The sequence below is a fragment of the Anolis carolinensis genome, chromosome 1 (genome assembly GCF_035594765.1).
Source record: "Anolis carolinensis isolate JA03-04 chromosome 1, rAnoCar3.1.pri, whole genome shotgun sequence".
In the NCBI taxonomy this organism is placed as follows: Eukaryota; Metazoa; Chordata; class Lepidosauria; order Squamata; family Dactyloidae; genus Anolis; species Anolis carolinensis.
In genome coordinates, this window is record NC_085841.1 from 170689329 (window position 1) to 170709501 (window position 20173).

General features: G+C 37.4%; 1 protein-coding gene across 5 annotated transcripts in view; it reads right to left on the reverse strand.

The window, feature by feature from the left end:
* Positions 1 to 20173, reverse strand: part of meis1 (Meis homeobox 1) — a 172489-nt gene that overhangs the window by 20303 nt on the left and 132013 nt on the right. For all 5 annotated transcript variants that reach the window (XM_062958623.1, XM_062958627.1, XM_062958630.1 and 2 more), the window contains exon 10: positions 12780 to 12856. In XM_062958623.1, the coding sequence (XP_062814693.1) occupies positions 12780 to 12856 (77 nt within the window). The remainder of the gene's footprint in view (positions 1 to 12779; positions 12857 to 20173) is intronic.

A 20173-nucleotide genomic window follows, 5' to 3' on the forward strand; every position in this document is an offset into this window, starting at 1 on the left:
GTTACCTTCAATTTTATATTTAAACAAATGAGGTGCTTTTTAAAGGGGGAAGTAGGTATTCAATAGGTAAACTGAATCGTATGAGCAAATGTACACCATCAAATGCTCTTCCTTCCATCATGCCTCTGGCTCCATTTCATTCCTACGAAGAGAAAATTGTTTTATCCAGCAAGGAGGCAACATTTGCCCCATTTTTAATATTTCAGGCTGACTTTTTAACCACTCAAAATGCAGCTTCTTTTATGTAGGCTCAGCCTGAAGCAAGTTTATGATGTAAGTGAGAGAGAAGCTCTCTGGGGGAAGAGTTCTCGGTTTGTTGGCATTTCAGTTCTCAATGGCTAATCACTACATGCTACTCTCAATAACTATTGGCACAAAATAGGTAAAGATCAGGTCTCTGCAAGCAACAAAAAAGCCAAAAGAAGGAAATGATTTGTAAATATTCATAGGTGAGATTTTATAGAAATAGATTGTACAGAAATAGAACAAAACCTTGCTTCCGATGTAATTCTAGACCACCAGCTTCCTTTCAACATTTACTTTCTCTGTTATTATTTTTTAAAAGTCTTTATGGAAACAAAATGCTGAAGGGAAAATAACTTATGGTCCATATTTAAGTATTTAGAATTTTCCTTCTTACAAACGGTATGTAAACACCCTCCTTCTACATAAACAGAGGCCAAAGTATGATCCCTGTTACTCAATAATTTTCATAATATAAGAACATTTTTAAAAAGCTTTCTTTTCCTATAAATGTACATTAACAGTTTTATTTTTAAGATAAAATTAATTAGCTCATGGGTAATAGATTTTGGACGTTGCTCATAATGCTCAATGTCTGCTCTTCAAATTTTCATCTTAATGCATTAATACTAGTTATTACAACTTTTAAAGCAAGTTTTATGGATAAAGTAAGAAATTCAAATAACATAATTAAGGGATTCAGAACAGAGTGTTAGAGATAGAATGTACCCTTTTGACATCCAACTGTAGAGTTTTTATGTTGCTTATTTAAATGCTAGTTCAAAAATTTGTCTTATTATTAGTCATATTCTTAATGCATTGTCTTGTAAAACTCCACTTAAGAAAAAATTAGTAGTAGAAGCATACTATATCTTATATCAAGCATCTGGAGAACAAGCCCTATGAGGAGTGACTTAAAGAGCTGGGCATGTTTAGCCTGCAGAAGAGAAGGCTGAGAGGAAACATTATGGCAATGTATAAATATGTGGGGGAAGTCATAGGGAGGAGGGAGAAAGCTTGTTTTCTGCTTCCCTGGAGACTAGGACGCGGAACAATGGCTTTAAACTACAGGAAAAGAAATTCTACCTGAACATTAGGAAGGACTTCCTAACTGTGAGAACTGTTCAGCAGTAGAACTCTCTGTGCCGGGCTGTGGTGGAGGCTCCTTCTTTGGAGGCTTTTAAGGAGAGGCTGGATGGCCATCTGTCGGCAGTGCTTTGAATGCGATATTCCTGGTTCTTGGCAGGGGGTTGGACTGGATGGCCCACAAGGTCTCTTCCAACTCTATGATTCTATCATTCTATAATTGTATCATTATATAGAAGCAGTTGTCACTGCACTACATTGGTCCTCTACATTTGGCCCAGGAAGCCCTCCAGAAGCTCCTAGCCATCCAATTTTATTTTAATGCTGATTTCTGCCTGCGTCCCCCCCCCCCCCGAAAACCAACCCAATGTTGCCAAAATAATCTGAAATATATAGTAGGTTGCTTCTCTAATCCTCTAGAGTCCCCAAAACAACCACAAAGGGAAAAAATCAGCTCTTTGCCCCCACACGTTGGTTTTGTCTTTTAGAACCAAAACACGTAAAGCTGCTTGTTGAGCTTCTCTAATATACCGGTAATGCAGCTTAGTTATGTAGTAACACTCCACAACCATTTAAATAATACACAAACTTAATACCTTTAGCTAACTTTAATTATTGTGGGTGTGGGGAGCTACCTCTTTGCTTTTAGCCTAGCAACTACTGATGGTTTTCATTAAGGAAAAAAAATAGATCACAGATGTAAAGGGAACATCACAGTTGGACATTTAAGGTGAAAGATATTACAATTAGCTAAGACTTACTGAAAGCATAAATGTGGAAATCTGTTTGCAAGTGTCGCATAATGTGCATTTAGAAGACCAAATTTAGCATGTACATTTAGAATGAGCATAATGCGGCAAAAATTAAACACTTATAAATGTAACTGATCTTGAATATGCAGTTACCTCTCCCAGTGAATCAAATAAAGGAACAGAAGTGCCTTACTTTGCAGAACTGTGCCCAACGTTTAAAAATAACATATTTATTCTGAAGAAGCCTTTCTGTTTGATTTCTGGACTCTTTCCATATATTAAAGATTATTCCCTTGCAAGTTGTTTGAGTCATTGATTGACTGGATTTTATTTGGCTGAACAAACATGATGCAGCATTATACTGCTTTTTATATCATCATGTGCCGTTTTCTCCATCTGCTTTCTCGTTTTTATTTTTTTCCCAGTGTTTTCCCCATATTTTACTATATGGGGAAAACAGCCCATAGCTAAATGTTTAAACAACATCTGTAAGAGCATTATTAAATCATGCTTGAGCATGAGAAAAAAGCAGACCAGCCCTTTAAACATGATGATCCCTGATTGATTTTAGATTGTTCTTCTTGGAGAGGATAATCTGGAAAGGTTTTAACATTTACGACCACATACTTGTATTTATTGTAACTTTGATTGCTCATAAAAGTATTCATGTTATTTCACAGATTCACAACTCAGCATGTCTCCTTAACTGTAACAGAAAGGATAGAAGAGTGATCTAAGAAAATAAGACTCGTATTTTAGCTGTCACTAAAAAATGTGCCCCAAACTGTCACTTATCCTTGGTTTTCGGAGCATGCAGAGTGTCTAGAGTCATTAGAAAGTTAACTTTACGGAGCCACTACAACATCGGTCTGGCAAAGTGTAGTAAAACTCTTGTTTATCTTGACTGATCAAAACTAGCTGAGAGATTAGGGCAACTAATATCCTACAATTTTTTTTGCCAGAGGGAAGATTGAAGCAATGTATAACCTTTACTGGAAAAGCCATACTGCAAGATTCAAGGTATCTGGGCTACTGTGAGTTTCTCTTCAATTTACTTTTACAGGTCCCTGTGTGTGTTTGGTGGCAAAGCATTTTTCACTTATCTGAAGAAAGCAAATTTCCCAGGCCTTGAGCCACTCGTCTTGAGACAAGCATTCCTGACAGACCTCAATATACTTGGTAGTGGCTTGGATGCCAGGATGTTTCTTTCATAGCGGAACAGAATTTACATTCATTTTTATTTTGAAAACAAACTCATGTTTATCTGTTTTTAATTAACGTTTTCAACTATCAAAAGTCCTAAACTCTTTGCAACTAATAGACTAACTGTCTCTCGCCCTTTTTGCGTGTTTTGAGATCTCCAAGGAAAATTCAAATAGCATCAGCAGTATCACTTTCAGAACCAGATTATAGAATTTCCATTTCCTAAAGAATTTCCTAGAGATTTTAAACTTGATTGTTGATTCTGACTGTGATTTTGAGCAGATTGGTGAGTTTTGCTTGAACATTTCTCAGTTCTATGGATCTATTGGCAACTGTAAGTGGATGATGGGTAGACAAGAAATGTTCAGATAAATAAAATAAGGGGAAGAAAGAGGTGAGCAGGTCTTAGATCAAATTTAAACTAACTTGACAAAATATTATTTACAATGTTAGTTCTAGATATAACCACATATAGGGTTCCCTACTACAGCTCTTTTGAGATCAAGTCAAAGAAGTGCAGCAGTATAAAACACCTGGGAAGGCAAGATTATTTTTTGGTATCTTCCACAGGCAAAGAAGTTAATCTTTCCACTACAGCAGAGGTATTAAATTCATTTCCATCAAGGGCCACATCAGGCCTATGGTTGCCTTCAAAGGGCAGTTGAACCCATGGATGGAGAATCCATGGATACAGAGGGCCAGCTATAATTTTTAACATAGTGGTCTTTAGTTTTTACCCCAGTTTGGGTCCCCAGATGCTACTGAATGACAACTTCCATCAGTTTTGATTATCTGCCATGCAGACTGGATATTGTGGGGATTGCAACCAAACAGAACTTGTGATTCTGAGCTTAGAGAAAGGTTAAAAGACATTTGAAAACAAAGCATCATACCAACAAGCATTGCATCTAAATTCAAACCACCGTTTCTGACAAAACAGAACAAACTGCAACTTTCCAGATGTTACTGTATCTCAATTCCCATCTGCTCTGATCATGATGTCTAATGAATAGGAATATGGGAGTTGTAGTCCAGCATCTGGAGGGTCTCATAAAATGATATGGAGGGCCGGATTCAGGCCACAGGCCTTGAGTTTGACACATGAACTACAGGTTGCCCATAGTACTTGCTGCAGATAAAACTATTGCATTAGCATGGGGAAGAAAGCTCCTTGAGAATGGAATAGTTATGAGCAAATCAGATGTCTTATTAGGTTGGGGAAGGACTTCAAAAAGCTCAACAGCTATACAGATAGTATATCCATGATGTTAATACCAGTACATAAAATATTCATATTGATAAAGATCAAATTCATCTCATTGATGGGTTCAAGAGTAAACATGAATAAACATGATAAATAATTCTACATGTGTGCTTTTGTGCATTCTTATTTAGAAGTCCTGTTGAATTTGATAGTTTATTCTAAAGTAGGAAAGTACAACACTATTAATTAAACATAGGAAATAAAATAGGAAATAAAAGTGTGTATTGAAGAAATATACACATACATCAGTAAATTCAAAAATGTAGCCTGTTCAGTGCAGTATGTCTAAAAATGTGGATTGGGTATCAGAATATCACATGCACTCGCTCACATATGTTTGCTGGCAGTGAAACAAAGAACCATTTCCTTCTTTGAAGAACAAACAGAAATTAGTAAACTGATTTTCTTGCTTGAAGAACAAACTAAAGTAAGGGTAAATTCAGCTTTCAAAGGAAGCTTGAGCTTATTCTATTACTGTGTTAAACATGCTTTGCAAGCAAGTAACTCTATCACTTTTTCTGAATCTTTCTGTCATGGAAGTTTTTAATCATATGAGAAAGGCACCATTATTCTCCACTTCCTTGTCAGAATCTTTTCTCTGCTCATTCACATAACATGAAATAACAGAAACATATGAGAGTTCATGCTGCGCTGCATGGAACTGTGGAGGGATATGATTATATTCATATTATTTTTACTGTTTTACCGAATTCTACTATAGTGGAGCATAGCAAGAGAAGGTGTGGTATTGGTGATCGGTCCTTAATAAAATAAGCTTTTTTAGGAAAAATAGTGGCAACAAGAGAAGGGGTAAAATGTTACACCTGAGTAGACTACCTACTTTCTAGAAAACATGTCTAGAACCAGTGAGTAGAATTTACGTCCATCAATCTGGAATCTAATTATCAATATCTTTTGATCATACTCTGGATTGGGTTATCTTTAATATACTGCTAGCAGTCTTCTTCATGAATATTCCCATTCTACTACAATGCTCTCTTGCTTGAGTCTGGCCAAAATGGTCAAGCCAAATTGGAGCATCAAGATCCTTGGGCATTGCCACTAGAAAGTGTATTATATGATCAGATGCTAAGAAGTATTAAAAAGCAATTGTCATTGGAATCTCTCAGGAATGATCAATCTAACCTGGAAGTAAGATACAATGAACACATGGAGGGCACTTCTACATACACACCTTCCTTCTAAGAGTCTTTACATTTCAGGATGCTTCAGTGTTAATGAATGAGGAAGTAATTTGTCCCTTTTCAAGTAGGTAAAATGAATAACAATTGACCTGTCAATGCTGAGCTCCACCCACCTTAAAAATATTTCCAGAAACTTGCTTAGATGTGGTTGGATATAAAAAATTTCAACCACTGTTGAGATTTCCCCCAGCTTGGATCGTTACCTTGATGTGGTGCTGGGGCTGATTGCCTCGATGAAGCCATGAGCTATATCGTGCAGGGCCACCCAAGACGGGAAGGTCATGGCTGAGAGGTCAGACCAGGCACGATCCCTGGGGAAGGAAATGGCAACCCATCCCAGTATTCTTGCCATGAAAACTACATGGATCAGTACAACCAGAGAAATGTCGGTATACCATCGGAAGATACTACCCCCAGGTCGGAAGATGGTCAAAATGCTACTCGGGAGGAGCAGATGACTAGTCCAAGTAGCCCCAGATGTGATGACACAGCTCAAAGCCGAAAGGAGGCTAACGGCCGACGGTGCTGGAGGTGAAGGACGAATCCGATATTCTAGAGATCAACACACTATAGGAACCTGGAATGTAAGATCTATGAGCTAGGGCAAACTGGATGTGGTTATTGGTGAGATGTCAAGATTAAAGATAGACATTATGGGAGTCAGTGAACTGAAATGGACTGGAATGGGTCACTTCACAAAAGATGACCACCAGATCTACTACTGTGGACAAGAGGAACACCGAAGAAATGGAGTAGCCTTCATAATTAATAATAAAGTTGCAAAAGCAGTAATTGGATACAACCCAAAAATGATAGAATGATCTCAATTCGAGTTCAAGGCAAGCCGTTTAACATCACAGTGATCCAAATATACGCCCCAACCACAACTGCTGAAGAAACAGAATTAGATAAGTTCTATGAGGATCTGCAGCACCTACTGGATAACACACCAAAAAGAGGCATTATTCTCATTATAGGATATTGGAATGCTAAGGTGGGCAGTCAAATGATAACCGGGATCACAGGCAAGCATGGTCTGGGACAACAAAATGAAGCAGGGCGTAGGCTGATAGAATTTTGCCAGGAAAACTCAATGTGCATAACAAACTCTCTTCCAACAACCTAAAAGACAGCTTTACACATGGACTTCACCAGATGGTCAATATCAAAATCAGATTGACTACATCCTTTGCAGCCAAAGGTGGCGGACATCCATCCAGTCGGTGAAAACAAGACCTGGAGCTGACTGTAGTTCAGATCACGAACTTCTTATTACAAAATTTAGTATCAGACTAAAGAGAATGGGGAAAATACACAGACCAATTAGATATGATCTCACAAATATTCCCAGTGAATATGCAGTGGAGGTGAAGAACAGATTTCAGGGACTAGATTTAATAAATAGAGTCCCAGAAGAACTATGGACAGAAGTCCACAGCATTGTTCAGGAGGCAGCAACAAAGTACATCCCAAAGATAAAGAAAACCAAGAAGGCAAGATGGTTGTCTGTTGAGACATTGGAAGGAGCCCAAGAAAGAAGGAAGGCGAAAGGAAACAGTGATAGGGGGAGATATGCCCAATTAAATGCACAATTCCAGAGGTTAGCCAGGAGAGACAAGGAACAATTTTTGAACAAGCAATGCATGGAAGTGGAAGAAGACAATAGGATAGGAAGGACAAGAGATCTCTTCCAGAAAATGAGTAACATAGGAGGCAAATTTCAGGCAAAAACAAAGATGGCAGGGACCTAACAGAAGCTGAAGAGATCAAGAATAGGTGGTGAGAATATACAGAAGATATGTATAGGAAGGATAATAATATAAAGGATAGCTCTGATGGTGTGGTGAGGGAATTAGAACCAGACCTCCTGAGGAGTGAGGTTGAATGGGCCTTAAGAAGGCAGCAAGAGATGACGGGATCCCAGCTGAGCTGTTTAAAATCTTGGAAGGTGATGCTGTCAGGGTGATGCATGCCATATGCCAGCAAATATGGAAAACACAAGATTGGCCATCAGATTGGAAAAATCAATTTATATCCCCATACCAAAAAAGGGAAACGCTAAAGAATGCTCAAACTTCCGTACAGTGGCACTTATTTCCCATGCCAGTAAGGTAATGCTCAAGATCCTGCAAAGCAGACTCCAGCAATACATGGAGTGAGAGTTGCCAGATGTCCAAGCTGGATTTAGAAAAGGCAGAGGAACGAGAGACCAAATTGCCAATATCCGCTGGATAATGGAGAAAGCCAAGGAGTTTCAGAAAAACATCTACTTCTGCTTTATTGACTATTCTAAAGCCTTCGACTGTGTGGATCATAATAAACTATGGCATGTTCTTGGTGGTATGGGGATACCAAGTCACCTTGTCTGTCTCCTGAGAAATCTGTATAAAGACCAAGTAGCCACAGTAAGAACAGATCACGGAACAACAGACTGGTTCAAGATTGGGAAAGGAGTACGGCAGGGCTGCATACTTTCAACCTCCCTATTCAACTTGTACGCAGAACACATCATGCGACATGCGGGGCTTGAGGAATCCAAGGCTCGAGTTAAAATTGCTGGAAGAAACATTAACAACCTTAGGTATGCAGATGATACCACTCTGATGGCCGAAAGCGAGGAAGAGCTGAGGAGCCTTATCACCAAGGTGAAAGAAGAAAGTGCAAAAGCTGGGTTGCAGTTAAACGTCAAGAAAACCAAGATCATGGCAACTACACCTATTGATAACTGGTAAATAGGAGAAAACGTGGAGGCAGTGACAGACTTTATATTTCTAGGCGCGAAGATCACTGCAGATGCAGATTGCAGCCAGGAAGTCAGAAGACGTTTACTTCTTGGGAGGAGAGCAATGGCCAACCTTGACAAAATAGTGAAGAGCAGAGACATCGCACTGGCAACGAAGGTCCGCATAGTCAAAGCAATGGTATTCCCCATAGTAACCTGGCTGGGATATGTTGTGTCATAACTTCCATTATCCCTCACCACTGACGAGGGCAATAGGTGTTGCAGTCTATTAGTTTCCCAACCCCACCTCAATAGGTCAATGTCAGAGGAAAGATTGGCATCTTAGACAAAATTAAACTAAGCTACATTAACATATGACTACGTGCATGCATGTTCTGTAGATTTGTTCTTAAGTTGAATGTGTATGTAAATTGGAGCAGATACATTTTTAAGTGTAAGTCAAGACACACACACACAGCTTTGGACAGTATAGGGAAGGGTTAACACCCCTGTGGTCTTTCTTTTGCTGTCTGTGCCTCTGCTCAGAAGAGTTCACCTCACTTTCTTTCCCTGTGATAATTAAATTTGGAAAAAAAATTGGCTTGTTGTGGAAATAAGGATTGGTGATAAAGTGAAGACACCTTTTTCTCATGATACATCTTCCAGTAGTGAATTTCCCTTCCAAGGGGTAGATTTCTCTCACTTCGTATTGTCTCACATCCGTTCTTAACTATGATTCATTTGTAAGTCTGATGTTGGTAACTCAGGAACTGCCTGTATATATAAACACCAACGCTTTGCTCAGAAAAGCATATATGTGCATCTGATTCTTTTAGAACCCTCATGGCCAAATATCTAAGCCAGGGAATAGTATGTTAAGATGTATGGAGGATGGCTGGAATCTCGAGAAGGTTCCATATTGGTTTCCAAGAATCTGGGATTCCATGAGAGACAGAGATTAGTCCATGCTTGCGAATGAGGTTGATACTATGGGGAAAGAACCAGTTTCCCCAATATGAGACTAATACTTTATTGTTCTGAACCACAGCACAGATTTTCCAGACTTTCTGGAGCTGGCAAAAATGTCACATGTATCACCCAGTCTGCCCATTGACACATCTCTGTTCTAAAATGCCATGTATTCATCAATATACAAAAATTACCTTAAAAATTATCCTAAACCACACCTTCATCCCATATAATATTACATGTTAGTCATATCCATCGTTCATACTAGTTGACAAAATACTGTCTAAATTTACAATGTATCATTCAAAGGATATATCATGCTTCTCGTAATATACTTTCACGTCATCTAATACAGCTGATGCAAGTGAATAAAAACATATTATATTTCTAGATCACCCCAGCCTAGACAATATTCTTTGTTCAGAATAGACCTGTATTATTTCAAAAGAACAAGAAAAATATTAAACAGTACTGACTTTAACCGAAATTACTGCTTCCTGTTTCACTTGAGCTAAATGTCTCTTGTAACCAATTTGTAACATGTGTCTCAACTCTCTTCATATTCTAATGAATTCACCAGCTTTTGCTATTCTGCTTCTCTATTCTCTCACTTTCAGATTTCTGGCTGGTAAATATCTCTGACCTATTTATTTAAGAGAGTGTAACTTATTCTTTCTAAGCACAAGGAAAATAACATGTAGATTATAATACAACAACATTCAAAGTAAAAAATATTAAAATAAAACCATGTAAAGAGCAGCAAAAACTAAAGGAACATGCAAAAGAGTAGTGCAAAATTCAAACTGAACAAAACCAATGATTCCATCTAACAAAAAGAACAAGTATAGAAGCTTGCTTTCAAAGGTTTTGGCTAACAGATATGGAGCTGGGTGATTCACAAAGATGCAGCAACTAGTACATGTCTGTTCTTGCACAAAGACTTTCTCAACCAGCAATGGAGCAAAGTTAGACAATAGTGAAGGTAAAGCCAACAAAGTGTGGACAGAAGGAAAGAACTGTAGTGTGTGGGTGCATGTGTGTGTGTGTGGCTTCAAGTCAACTGTTGACTTATAGAGACCTCATGAATTTCACAGGATTTTCTTAGGCAAGGAATACTCCAAGGTGGTTTTCCTAACTCCTTCCTCTGACATGTAGCCTATAACATCTGGTACTCTTTAGTGATCTCCCATTCAAGATCAGATAGGATCTGCTGCCTTTAGGGAACTGTGGTAGAACCCAAATATTACAGTATACATCATAAACTTCCATGCATATTATTACAGAAGCATGTCTACAACTGCCTTGAATCCTATTCTGGGAGAAAGGTAGGGTATAAACCCAATACATAAATAAATGAATAATACTATTAGCTTCCAGCTTCCATTCACTCACATTTCTTTCAACAACCCATTATGTCCATCATTCTACAGAAGAAATTGGGGGCCCTCAAGATCTTTAAAACTACAGCTCCCATAATTCTTTGACAAGGGTTCTAGGACATCTAACCATTGAAGAGCAAAATATCTAAATAGCAAAAGGTTCCCAATATAAAATCTCAACAACATCACTGAAATATTCCTGAGATGTTTCTGCTGTACCTACATTTGACTGCTATGGATCATGATTTAGTCCAACCAATTTATATTCCATTGATTTCAGTGAAGGAGATTTAAACCTATAATAAATAATTCCAGTTAAATAAATGGGAGGTTAGAATAACATTTGGACTGGAAACTAGTTTTGACTTCTTGAAAGTATATTTTCCTGCAAATAAGGATTCTTAATGAATATCAAATTCTGATGTCCCTATTAGTGATTGACATGTAATACTTTATTATTTGAGAATGGGCTTTAAATGTAGTATTCAAAAATAAGTATGTGGAAATACAATTCAACACACAAAGAATTCTGTGATTTCATTATTCAACATATTTAAAAGGTTACAACAAATTGATCTCCCAAGTCTGCTGTAAGGTCACAGAAATTGATAACCTTACAAGCTATGATTATGTGAGTCCATCTGTGTCTCGCAGATAGTGCAGTTTGTGAATTAATCCTCTGAAGGCAAATATATTGTAAGTAGCTTGTTATCTCTAAAGTACTAAATTGAAGAATACACGGGATTATATTGACAGAAATTACATTTTCTGTAATAGGGTTTAATATATCTGAAACCTCTCTCATCAGTCCCTAGTCGCTCTAACTGAGAAAGGTTTGTTAATATAAGCACACTAAGGCATCAAAACCAAATTTATTCACTAATATGGATTAGGCCATGCAATGAAAGCCTTGAAAATATTAATCTCTGACATTTGCTGAATAAAAACAGAAATACTTTTGTCTAGAAACTGACCCTGTTCTATCTCCCCCACCCACCCATCCACCACACACTGCTTTGAACTCGCCTTGGATATTTTCTGGATATTACTTCAAAGAGGATAAGGTTTCTACATCGTAAACACTAATCTAAAAATATTAGAACAATTAATTAGATACACTTAATTTTACACAGCATTTGATTTCAATATGTCGCAGATACAAGCCATGTTCTGTGGTGCTGTACAAAACATGCATTTCAGTACAAGAAGAAATGACAAATCATTTTTTAAAGTTTTATAATTGTAGGGATGAGGCCTTATTTAGGACCCTTATCATCAGAAGCAGAGAAAGCTAAATATTTTAAAAGCAGACTAATTTTATGTATATGTCCTTTTTCCTCAACACAGAATTTGGAAAGATTTGTTTTAGTTTCTTCTCTTTTAAATGAATGTTGTACAACAATTTCAGAACCACTTTTCTTAATCATGGATGTAATCCTGTACTCAGGCTGCTTAATTTATAGTTTCTTTAATGGGATTTAAGCAGCTCACAGGCTGGATTGCAGCTTTGTGAATAATGGTTTCATACAAATGAAACTGAAAACTGAAATAAAGACCTATAACAATGGTTAATCTATTTGTAATTTCCTGACTGCTGAGAAAGTGATTTCTTGAAAGGTGGCCTAAAGAGACACATTCAAGCCAAGCATTGCATAAATACTTATTTCTGAAATCTAACTACTTCTTAAACGTTGGGAAAGCACCACAGAAATACTTGTGCACTGAAACCAAACAATTTCTCAAGCTATGGGAAAGCAAATATCTATAGTTCTGCATGAGTACAATAACTAGTTCTCCTAACAGAAACCATCCACTAAGCTATGCTGATTTTATAGCCATAAAGTAGCAAAGAATGCAAGCTACTGAAGGGATGCATTATCATAATGCAAATCATTAGCTGAGGTTGCCAGAGGCTGAATACTGATTGTGTGTAAACATTAAAGTACAATTACTTACCAATTGTTCACTTGAAGTATTGTGAGTCCTGTGTCTTGTGCCAACTGCTTCTTCTGTTCTTCTGAAGGGTAAGGATGCTGTAAGACAACAAAGTAAGCGTACATTATATTATATATTATATAAGTATGTGTGTATAAAAATAATAGTTTTACCAGCCATTTTGTGGAATCATAAAAGTGCAGTCTCTATAATTAAAGATGAAAATGCTGAGGTGTGGCACTCACATAATTATTAATGGGCTACTACATCATATAATTAATGGCAGTAAAAGACAAGCCAATTATAATGATTAGTGAAGTGCAGAAAGAGCTGCTTAAGATACAAGCAAGTACGGTGCTACAAAGGAATAGATAGTTGTTGCAGTAATGGTATTTTTAAAACTCTTATTTGAGGCACTTGTGCATGCTGTCATTTCCTACATCTTCCATAGTACAATGAAACGATCCCACAAACACATCAAGCATTAATTGGATTAATGAAACATTCTGTATTCCCTGTATTTTTTAAAACGGGCATTTACTGTGCTAATGGGTATAATGTATACACAAGTATTGCTGGTTCATATGATATATTTCACCACCATAATTTCAAGCCTGGGAACAGCTTGCTGGTGAGTAGGTGTGTCTTAAAATAACACACTTAGGTTTAGTACTGGAATGTCAAACTCAGACTCATTTTCATCGTGGGACACATCAGCCTTATGGTTGTCTTTGAAGGGCTGCAGAATCAATCAAGGGCAAATCTGTGGATACAGAGGCCTAACTATAATTTTTGCTCATAGCGGTTGGTGTTCTCTAGTTTTTACCCAATTTCAGCCCCCAGATGTTTACCATATTTGGGTCCCCAGATGTCAACAGATCATCTCTTTTGATTATCCATCATGCAGACTGGGGATAATGGGAATTGCAACCCAAAAGCATTTGTGGATCTGAGATTGGTGAAAGGTTAAGGGACATTTGAAAGTTAGACATCATTTAGCCTTGAATCTTAATTCAAACCCCATTATCCAGAATAAACTAAAGTCTTCCAGATGCAACCATATCACAACTCCTATCAAATGTCTAATGATGAGGAATACAGGAATTGTATTCCAGCATCTGCAGGGCCACATAAAATAACATGGTGGACTGAATTCAGCCTGCAGGCCTTGAGTTGACACATGTGCCTCAAAGGTAGTAGCAGGGGGGCAGGTTCAGGTGTTTAGTGAGCCCAAAGACTATTGAGTAGCGCACTACTGATCCTAAGTACTAGTGAGATAAACTTCTGTGCACAGTTAGTAGCAAAACCAATATACTTGTGAACCCTATAATATTTGCTACAAAATATGCACAGAAGATATGCTGCCTTGTGATAATAGTCCTTTCCCCACCTCAAATATTTTGAAGATAGCTATCTAAAAGCCAGCATGATGTAGTAGTCACAGACAGAGATCTCTGGGTATTGGACTAGGGCTCGAATCCTCACTCAGCTGTGGAAACCCACTAGCTGGCTTTGGATGAGTTGTACTCTCTCACTACAGAAAACTCAATTATAGATTAGTTTTAGGGTCATCGTACATTGGGAACGTCTTGAAGGCACACAATAATAATGGCTATAGAGTGGTAAAGGAAGGTCCTCCTGACATATTCAGGGCATGGTCATCTTTCATATATTTTCACACAAGGACAGCCTTGTTCATCAGTATGGCTTCTTGAATAGAGGCTTACAAAAACCTAAAACAGATTCTGCTTTGGAATTTACTATCAAGCGGCATCCCAAAACTGCAATACTGCTACATGAAAACAAATATAGGTCGGCAAACAGGAGACCTACACAAGGGATGTGTGGCATAATGGTACTTTTCCGTTTCTAAGAAAGGTTAACAGAAAGTTATAATATAAAAATGATGGTGATTTAACTAACAGTTCTAATTTAATTAAACCTACTGAACACCTGCAGCAACATTGGAAGTTTATATATCTATTTTTATTGAAAGAACATTAACATTTAGTCATTTCTCACAAACTGTCAGATAGTTTTGTTTGCTTGATAGTTTTGACCTTTAATGTTGCCATAAAGCACTGTTTAACTGCTTACCTACACTCCCATGACTGTGATCTTTGGCTTCAGCATAAAATTTGGTAGCTATCACTTGCTTTTGGTAAATTCTTTTATTTTATAAAATATCACATCAAAATAAATTTTGCTAATGTCATGAAGCCCTAAAGCCCTGTATTCTCGTGCTAGGGCTCCCTCTGGCACTGGCTCTTAACTCAAAATGCTGCTTGTATGTCAAAGCAAACCCCAGGCTGAGTGACGGCTATTAACTCAAAACGCTCTTAAGTTGGGATGCTCTTGAGGTTCCACCATGGTCCTTTACAATGCAATGTCTGTTAGAAATGAGCCTATGTTTTTTCACAATATGCTGAGTAAACATGTGTCTTGTTTTTGAAAAACTTAAATATGAGAGTGATAGCACTTTATTTAGGCTTAACAACTTATTATTGTAATGTTTGAAGAACACAGTTTCTCTTTCTTATTTTTGCATTGCCACCTTGCATGTGATCAGATTTTATTTAACTCAGCAAGCTGTGCCTAATTCCATGCAGAAAGCAAGACTCTTCAAGACAGCCTGAAGCTACTGAGATTGAGAATGCTGTCTCCACTAAGCAATTTTCAATTGTTCTGGACATTTTAAAAGGAGGCAAGCTGATAAAATTAGCCATATGAATAATACTACTACTGTAAAAAAAACACACACAAGCCCAAGAACGTTTAAAGTATCAGTAAAATTCTTTTAAACCATGCTGTTAATAGTCATCTGACCCTTCTTGGCTAAGTGTAGCATAAATGTTAAGTTTCATGAAAAACCTATAATTGCTACAATCACATGAAAGCCATTACTTCGTATAGATAATCTCTCTCAGCAAAAGTTCACAATGAGGTTGAGCAGCAATATGGTTCAACATATGAAACACATGAGTTTGTCTTATAACTTTCTGCAGGTAGTATACGTTACCCTTCTGCAGTAACAAATAACATCATGGACACTGAATCTGTGAGAAACTAGCGGCTACTGTAAAAACTTTCAAAGTCTTCTTGCATCTCCACACATTGAGATATTAAATCACAGGCTGCAAGCAATGGCCGACAATATACTGCAAACTTTCAAAAAAGCAACAATAGTTTACTAACAATTTAAAAGTACACTTTTCTGTGCTATTGTTATTTTTTCTTTTTGAAACTATCAGACAGTAGCTTTTTTCTCTAAGTTCATCCAATACTTTTTTTAAAAAAAGTAGGGGATAGAAACAAAACATCTTTAAAATCAGTCAGTTATTAACTGCCCTGATTTCAACAAAGAGGTATACTTATCACCAAGATCACTCTGGGATATCAAAGGAGATTTAACCAGCATTCGATAAACAGTGACTTGAGATCTTTGTGTTTGCTGTGTACATTAGCCTCATACCATTATCTTCTAAAAGCTTAATTATTTGCACACAATTGATCAAAATGGGAATTTGAGAAAGGATATGCACAAGCCTTTGGGAGAGCTGTAACACATTAGAGGAGCAAACAAAATTACCCTCAGATCTCACAATAAGAATTAATGATTAGGACCACATATAGGGCAGAGCAGTAGCTGAAGCGATTCTTCTGGAGTGTTTCCCATTTGATCTGCATTAACACCTTCAAATGAGTGAAAGCCATAAAACAGTGATTATGTATGGTGAGGCTTATGCTCCTTCCTAGAATCAATCCAGTGCACATTTATATTGGAAGAATGCAATTGACTATTCTTAGAGTCAGAAGGGGAAAGGAATTTAATTTTTTTTCATACCAAACAGTTTCAGAAAAAAGGCACCAAATTTAATCCTGCTACTCCAGAACAAGGTCATTGGTTACTTTGAAGAATGTACTACAAAAATTACTGCTGCCATTATAACACTGGCCAAGTAATTTAGTTAATAACATAGTACTACAGTACATTCAGCCCTCATATCCACGGATTCTGTATCCATGGATTTAACCATTCATAGCTTTGAAAAAATGATTAAAGGAACAATGTCAGCATCTTTTCTTCCTACCTTCTAAATTCTGCACCAATGGTCCTCCAGATGTTTTGGACTTCAGCTCCCAAATTCCTGACCATTGGACAAGCTAGCCAGGGCTTCTGGGAGTTGAAGTCCGAAATACTTGGAGGACCAAAGACTGAACATCACTATATCATGAATAGAAAGAAATGAAATTGTGTGTTTTATAGTCATACCTTTCTGAAAAACCAGCACAATTTGTTCTCACAATTTCAAAGGACACTCTCATTCTGCAACAGCCAGGCCATTATACTACAGGCTAACTAGTTGAACACTCTGAGGCTCCTTCCTCATAGCTGTATAAAATCCACATTGAACTGTATTATATAGCAGTGTGAACTCAGATAATCCAGTGTCTGAAAGTTACAGCAAAATGTGATGTCCTACTCTACATTTTATGAGAGTAGATTTAAAGATCAGAATATAAACAGTGTGCTAAATTTCCTGAATTCGCCCCCAACAAACAGTAAAAATTCAGAAATCCTATGTCCCAACTGTGTCCTTTGCATGAGTTTTTCATCAAATGGAGTTTTTCTACCAAGTTTTTCAGCAAATGTCTATTCCAGCAGAGTGACATATTACCTATTCCATGTGGGTAACCAAGGGTCAATAACATTTCCAGGCCTAATCTCTTGTTCATTGGAATGCTACATCATTATGGCTACATGAACATTTACATGTTATTCTGTAGGAATTCTGTTGCTAAGTTAAATCAGGCTAAGTCTTCCTTCAAATTCTAAGTTGAATAATTCCTTATTATGCAAACTCTCTCTCTCTCTCTCCCCCCCCCCCCCCATTTGAAAAATAAGACAAGCGATACCCACAAATTCTATGAATCAGCACTGCAAGCTGCAGTTTTAAGGGACTGAGATGGGTATGAGCTGGACTGGAAAATGTCTAGAAAAAAAGGCTTCATCAAGGCAGTGTGCAGCTGCATGAATGAATTTAGTTGAAGCAAAAAGGTAGTAGTATTTTTCTGTAGGAGTTACGCCATGACCATAATAAATATAATGCATTCTTGGAAGATAGACCAGAAACAAATTTGGTATATAATTAAGAGATGTAAGCTATGATAGTTGTTTAAATACTCCCCCGGCCCAATCCCAGATAAGATTGTAATATGTACCTGACAAAAGAGAGAGGCTATGTTGAATATTTTTGTAGCAATTCTTTTGTTTTATTTTTTCCTGTGTCCACAATGTTGCGTGAATTGTCTTTAGCTGACATAAGCACGAAATCATTCAAACATTTAAATTATTCACATATACACTACACTATTTTATAAAGCAATGTAATTTTAATACCATTTAGCCAAAACTTTTTTTCCTATGAAACAAACTGACAGGTACAGTTTTCACCACCAGTTTTACATCTGGCATGTTTAAAATTATGTTGATCTATAATACATTTCTGAAGGTTTTTAAAATAATCAAGCTTTCTTACCCCCTTTTCAGCTTCATGAATTACTTTTACTGTTTGAGTGAAACCTTTTCTGTCTCTCGAATGCACATTATCAAAGAGACACTTTGTGTCTGCCATTTGCATTACAAAAGCAGGGCATGGTGAAGTCTAAGAACATAGCTTGAATTTATAGTAGTTGAGTCCTAGCGTCCCTGCACATGCTGGAATCAAAAAGAACAACTGGGGTGTCTGCACTGGTGAGGCAGCCAACAATGTTTGGAACACTGTTAAGAAAAGTCCCAAGATTTCAGCCTGCTTTCTTAGTTCTTGGTTAGTATTATTTGGATGGAAAACTAAGGGGGGAAAAAGACAGCTGAAATCACAATTTGCTGTTCTTTTTTTCACACATACAAATCACTTCATAGAAAGGTTAGTGAAATGCACTTTATATTCTCCTCTGGTTCTGGCAACTGCCATGTATGTCAAATAAAATCAATTAAAGAACAAGTTTAACTTTGCTCTCATATGAAAATAAGTTGTATGTTCAAAAACATTTAAATATTGCTCAATAACTGCCTTTTGCAAAATGAATCCAAAGACACGTATTATATGTGTATTAAGCATTGCTCTTCTCATTTACCTCAGAAACAAAGTTATGTATGTATGTGCGCTAAAAATATCATTTTTTCCTTCCAGTTTAAAATATCTTCTTAATGTTGCACATGTTTCATTAATTTATTTTTAAGGACTTCCACCCTTATCCTTTGGGCTAAAGAAAACAAATAAATTAGCACAATGAAAACTAACAGTTAAAGAACTAATAAATGTAATAGGCATGAAGGGGACAGATAAAAAGATGACAAATACAAATAGAGACCCAACAAAACAATTAACCTATTGGGCAGATTAATCATGGGGGGGGGGCAGTACCCAGGAGAAACAGAATACAGAACCAATGGTCAACCAATAGCAACATCCTTGATAAAAGCTGTATTTAAGCTGTCAAACACCTTAAAAACACTAAATGTTGGGGAAAGGCAACCCTCTTCGGCAAAAACATTCAAAACAACCCTGTTTCATGGCTAATGTGTCTGCTTTGCACAACTATCTTGGAAGGGAAAGGGAGGCCAAGGTCGCTCCAAAGTAGTCTCCTTGGGCAAGGACATCGTGTTTATTCATGGAGGGGGAGGGGCAACCACAATCTCAAGCCCCATTTACACTGCCATTCTATGCTCAATCATATAACACTATTATATAACAACATGAGGAAAATTGTCTGTTCCTGGTTTGAGAGTGTTTATTCCTTGTTTTGTGCGGCCCTTACTTCGAAAGTTGTTCTACGCCAGGCGTCTTCGGGTTTTTGTGGCTGCCACCAACTAGGTTAAGGCTCCAACAGATATTCACTGACAAAGTAGAGCCGAAGCTGCTGTACAGCTTTGCCATTCAATAAACTTTTCCCATGGGTTGCTGTGAGTTTTTCAGGCTGTATGGCCATGCTCCAGAGCAGGGGTCCTCAAACTTTTTAAGCCGGGGGCCGGTCCACAATCCTTCAGACTGTTGAGGGGCTGAATTATCATTTGGGAAAAAAAACCCGAACCAATTCCTATGCACACTGCACATCTTATATGTAGTGCAAAACAACAACAATAACAATGAAAGAACAATACAATATTTAAAAATGAAAATAATTTTAACTAACATAAACCTATCAGGATTTCAATAGGAAGTGTGGGCCTGCTTCTGGCCAATGAGATAGTCAGGTTAATTAGGATTGTTGTTGTTGTTGTGTGTCTTCAAGTCATTTCAGACTTTGGGCGAGCCTAAGTCCAAAATTATTTATTTATTCATTTACTACATTTATTTACTACATTTATATCCCACCCTTCTCACCCTGAAGGGAACTCAGAGCAGCTGTAT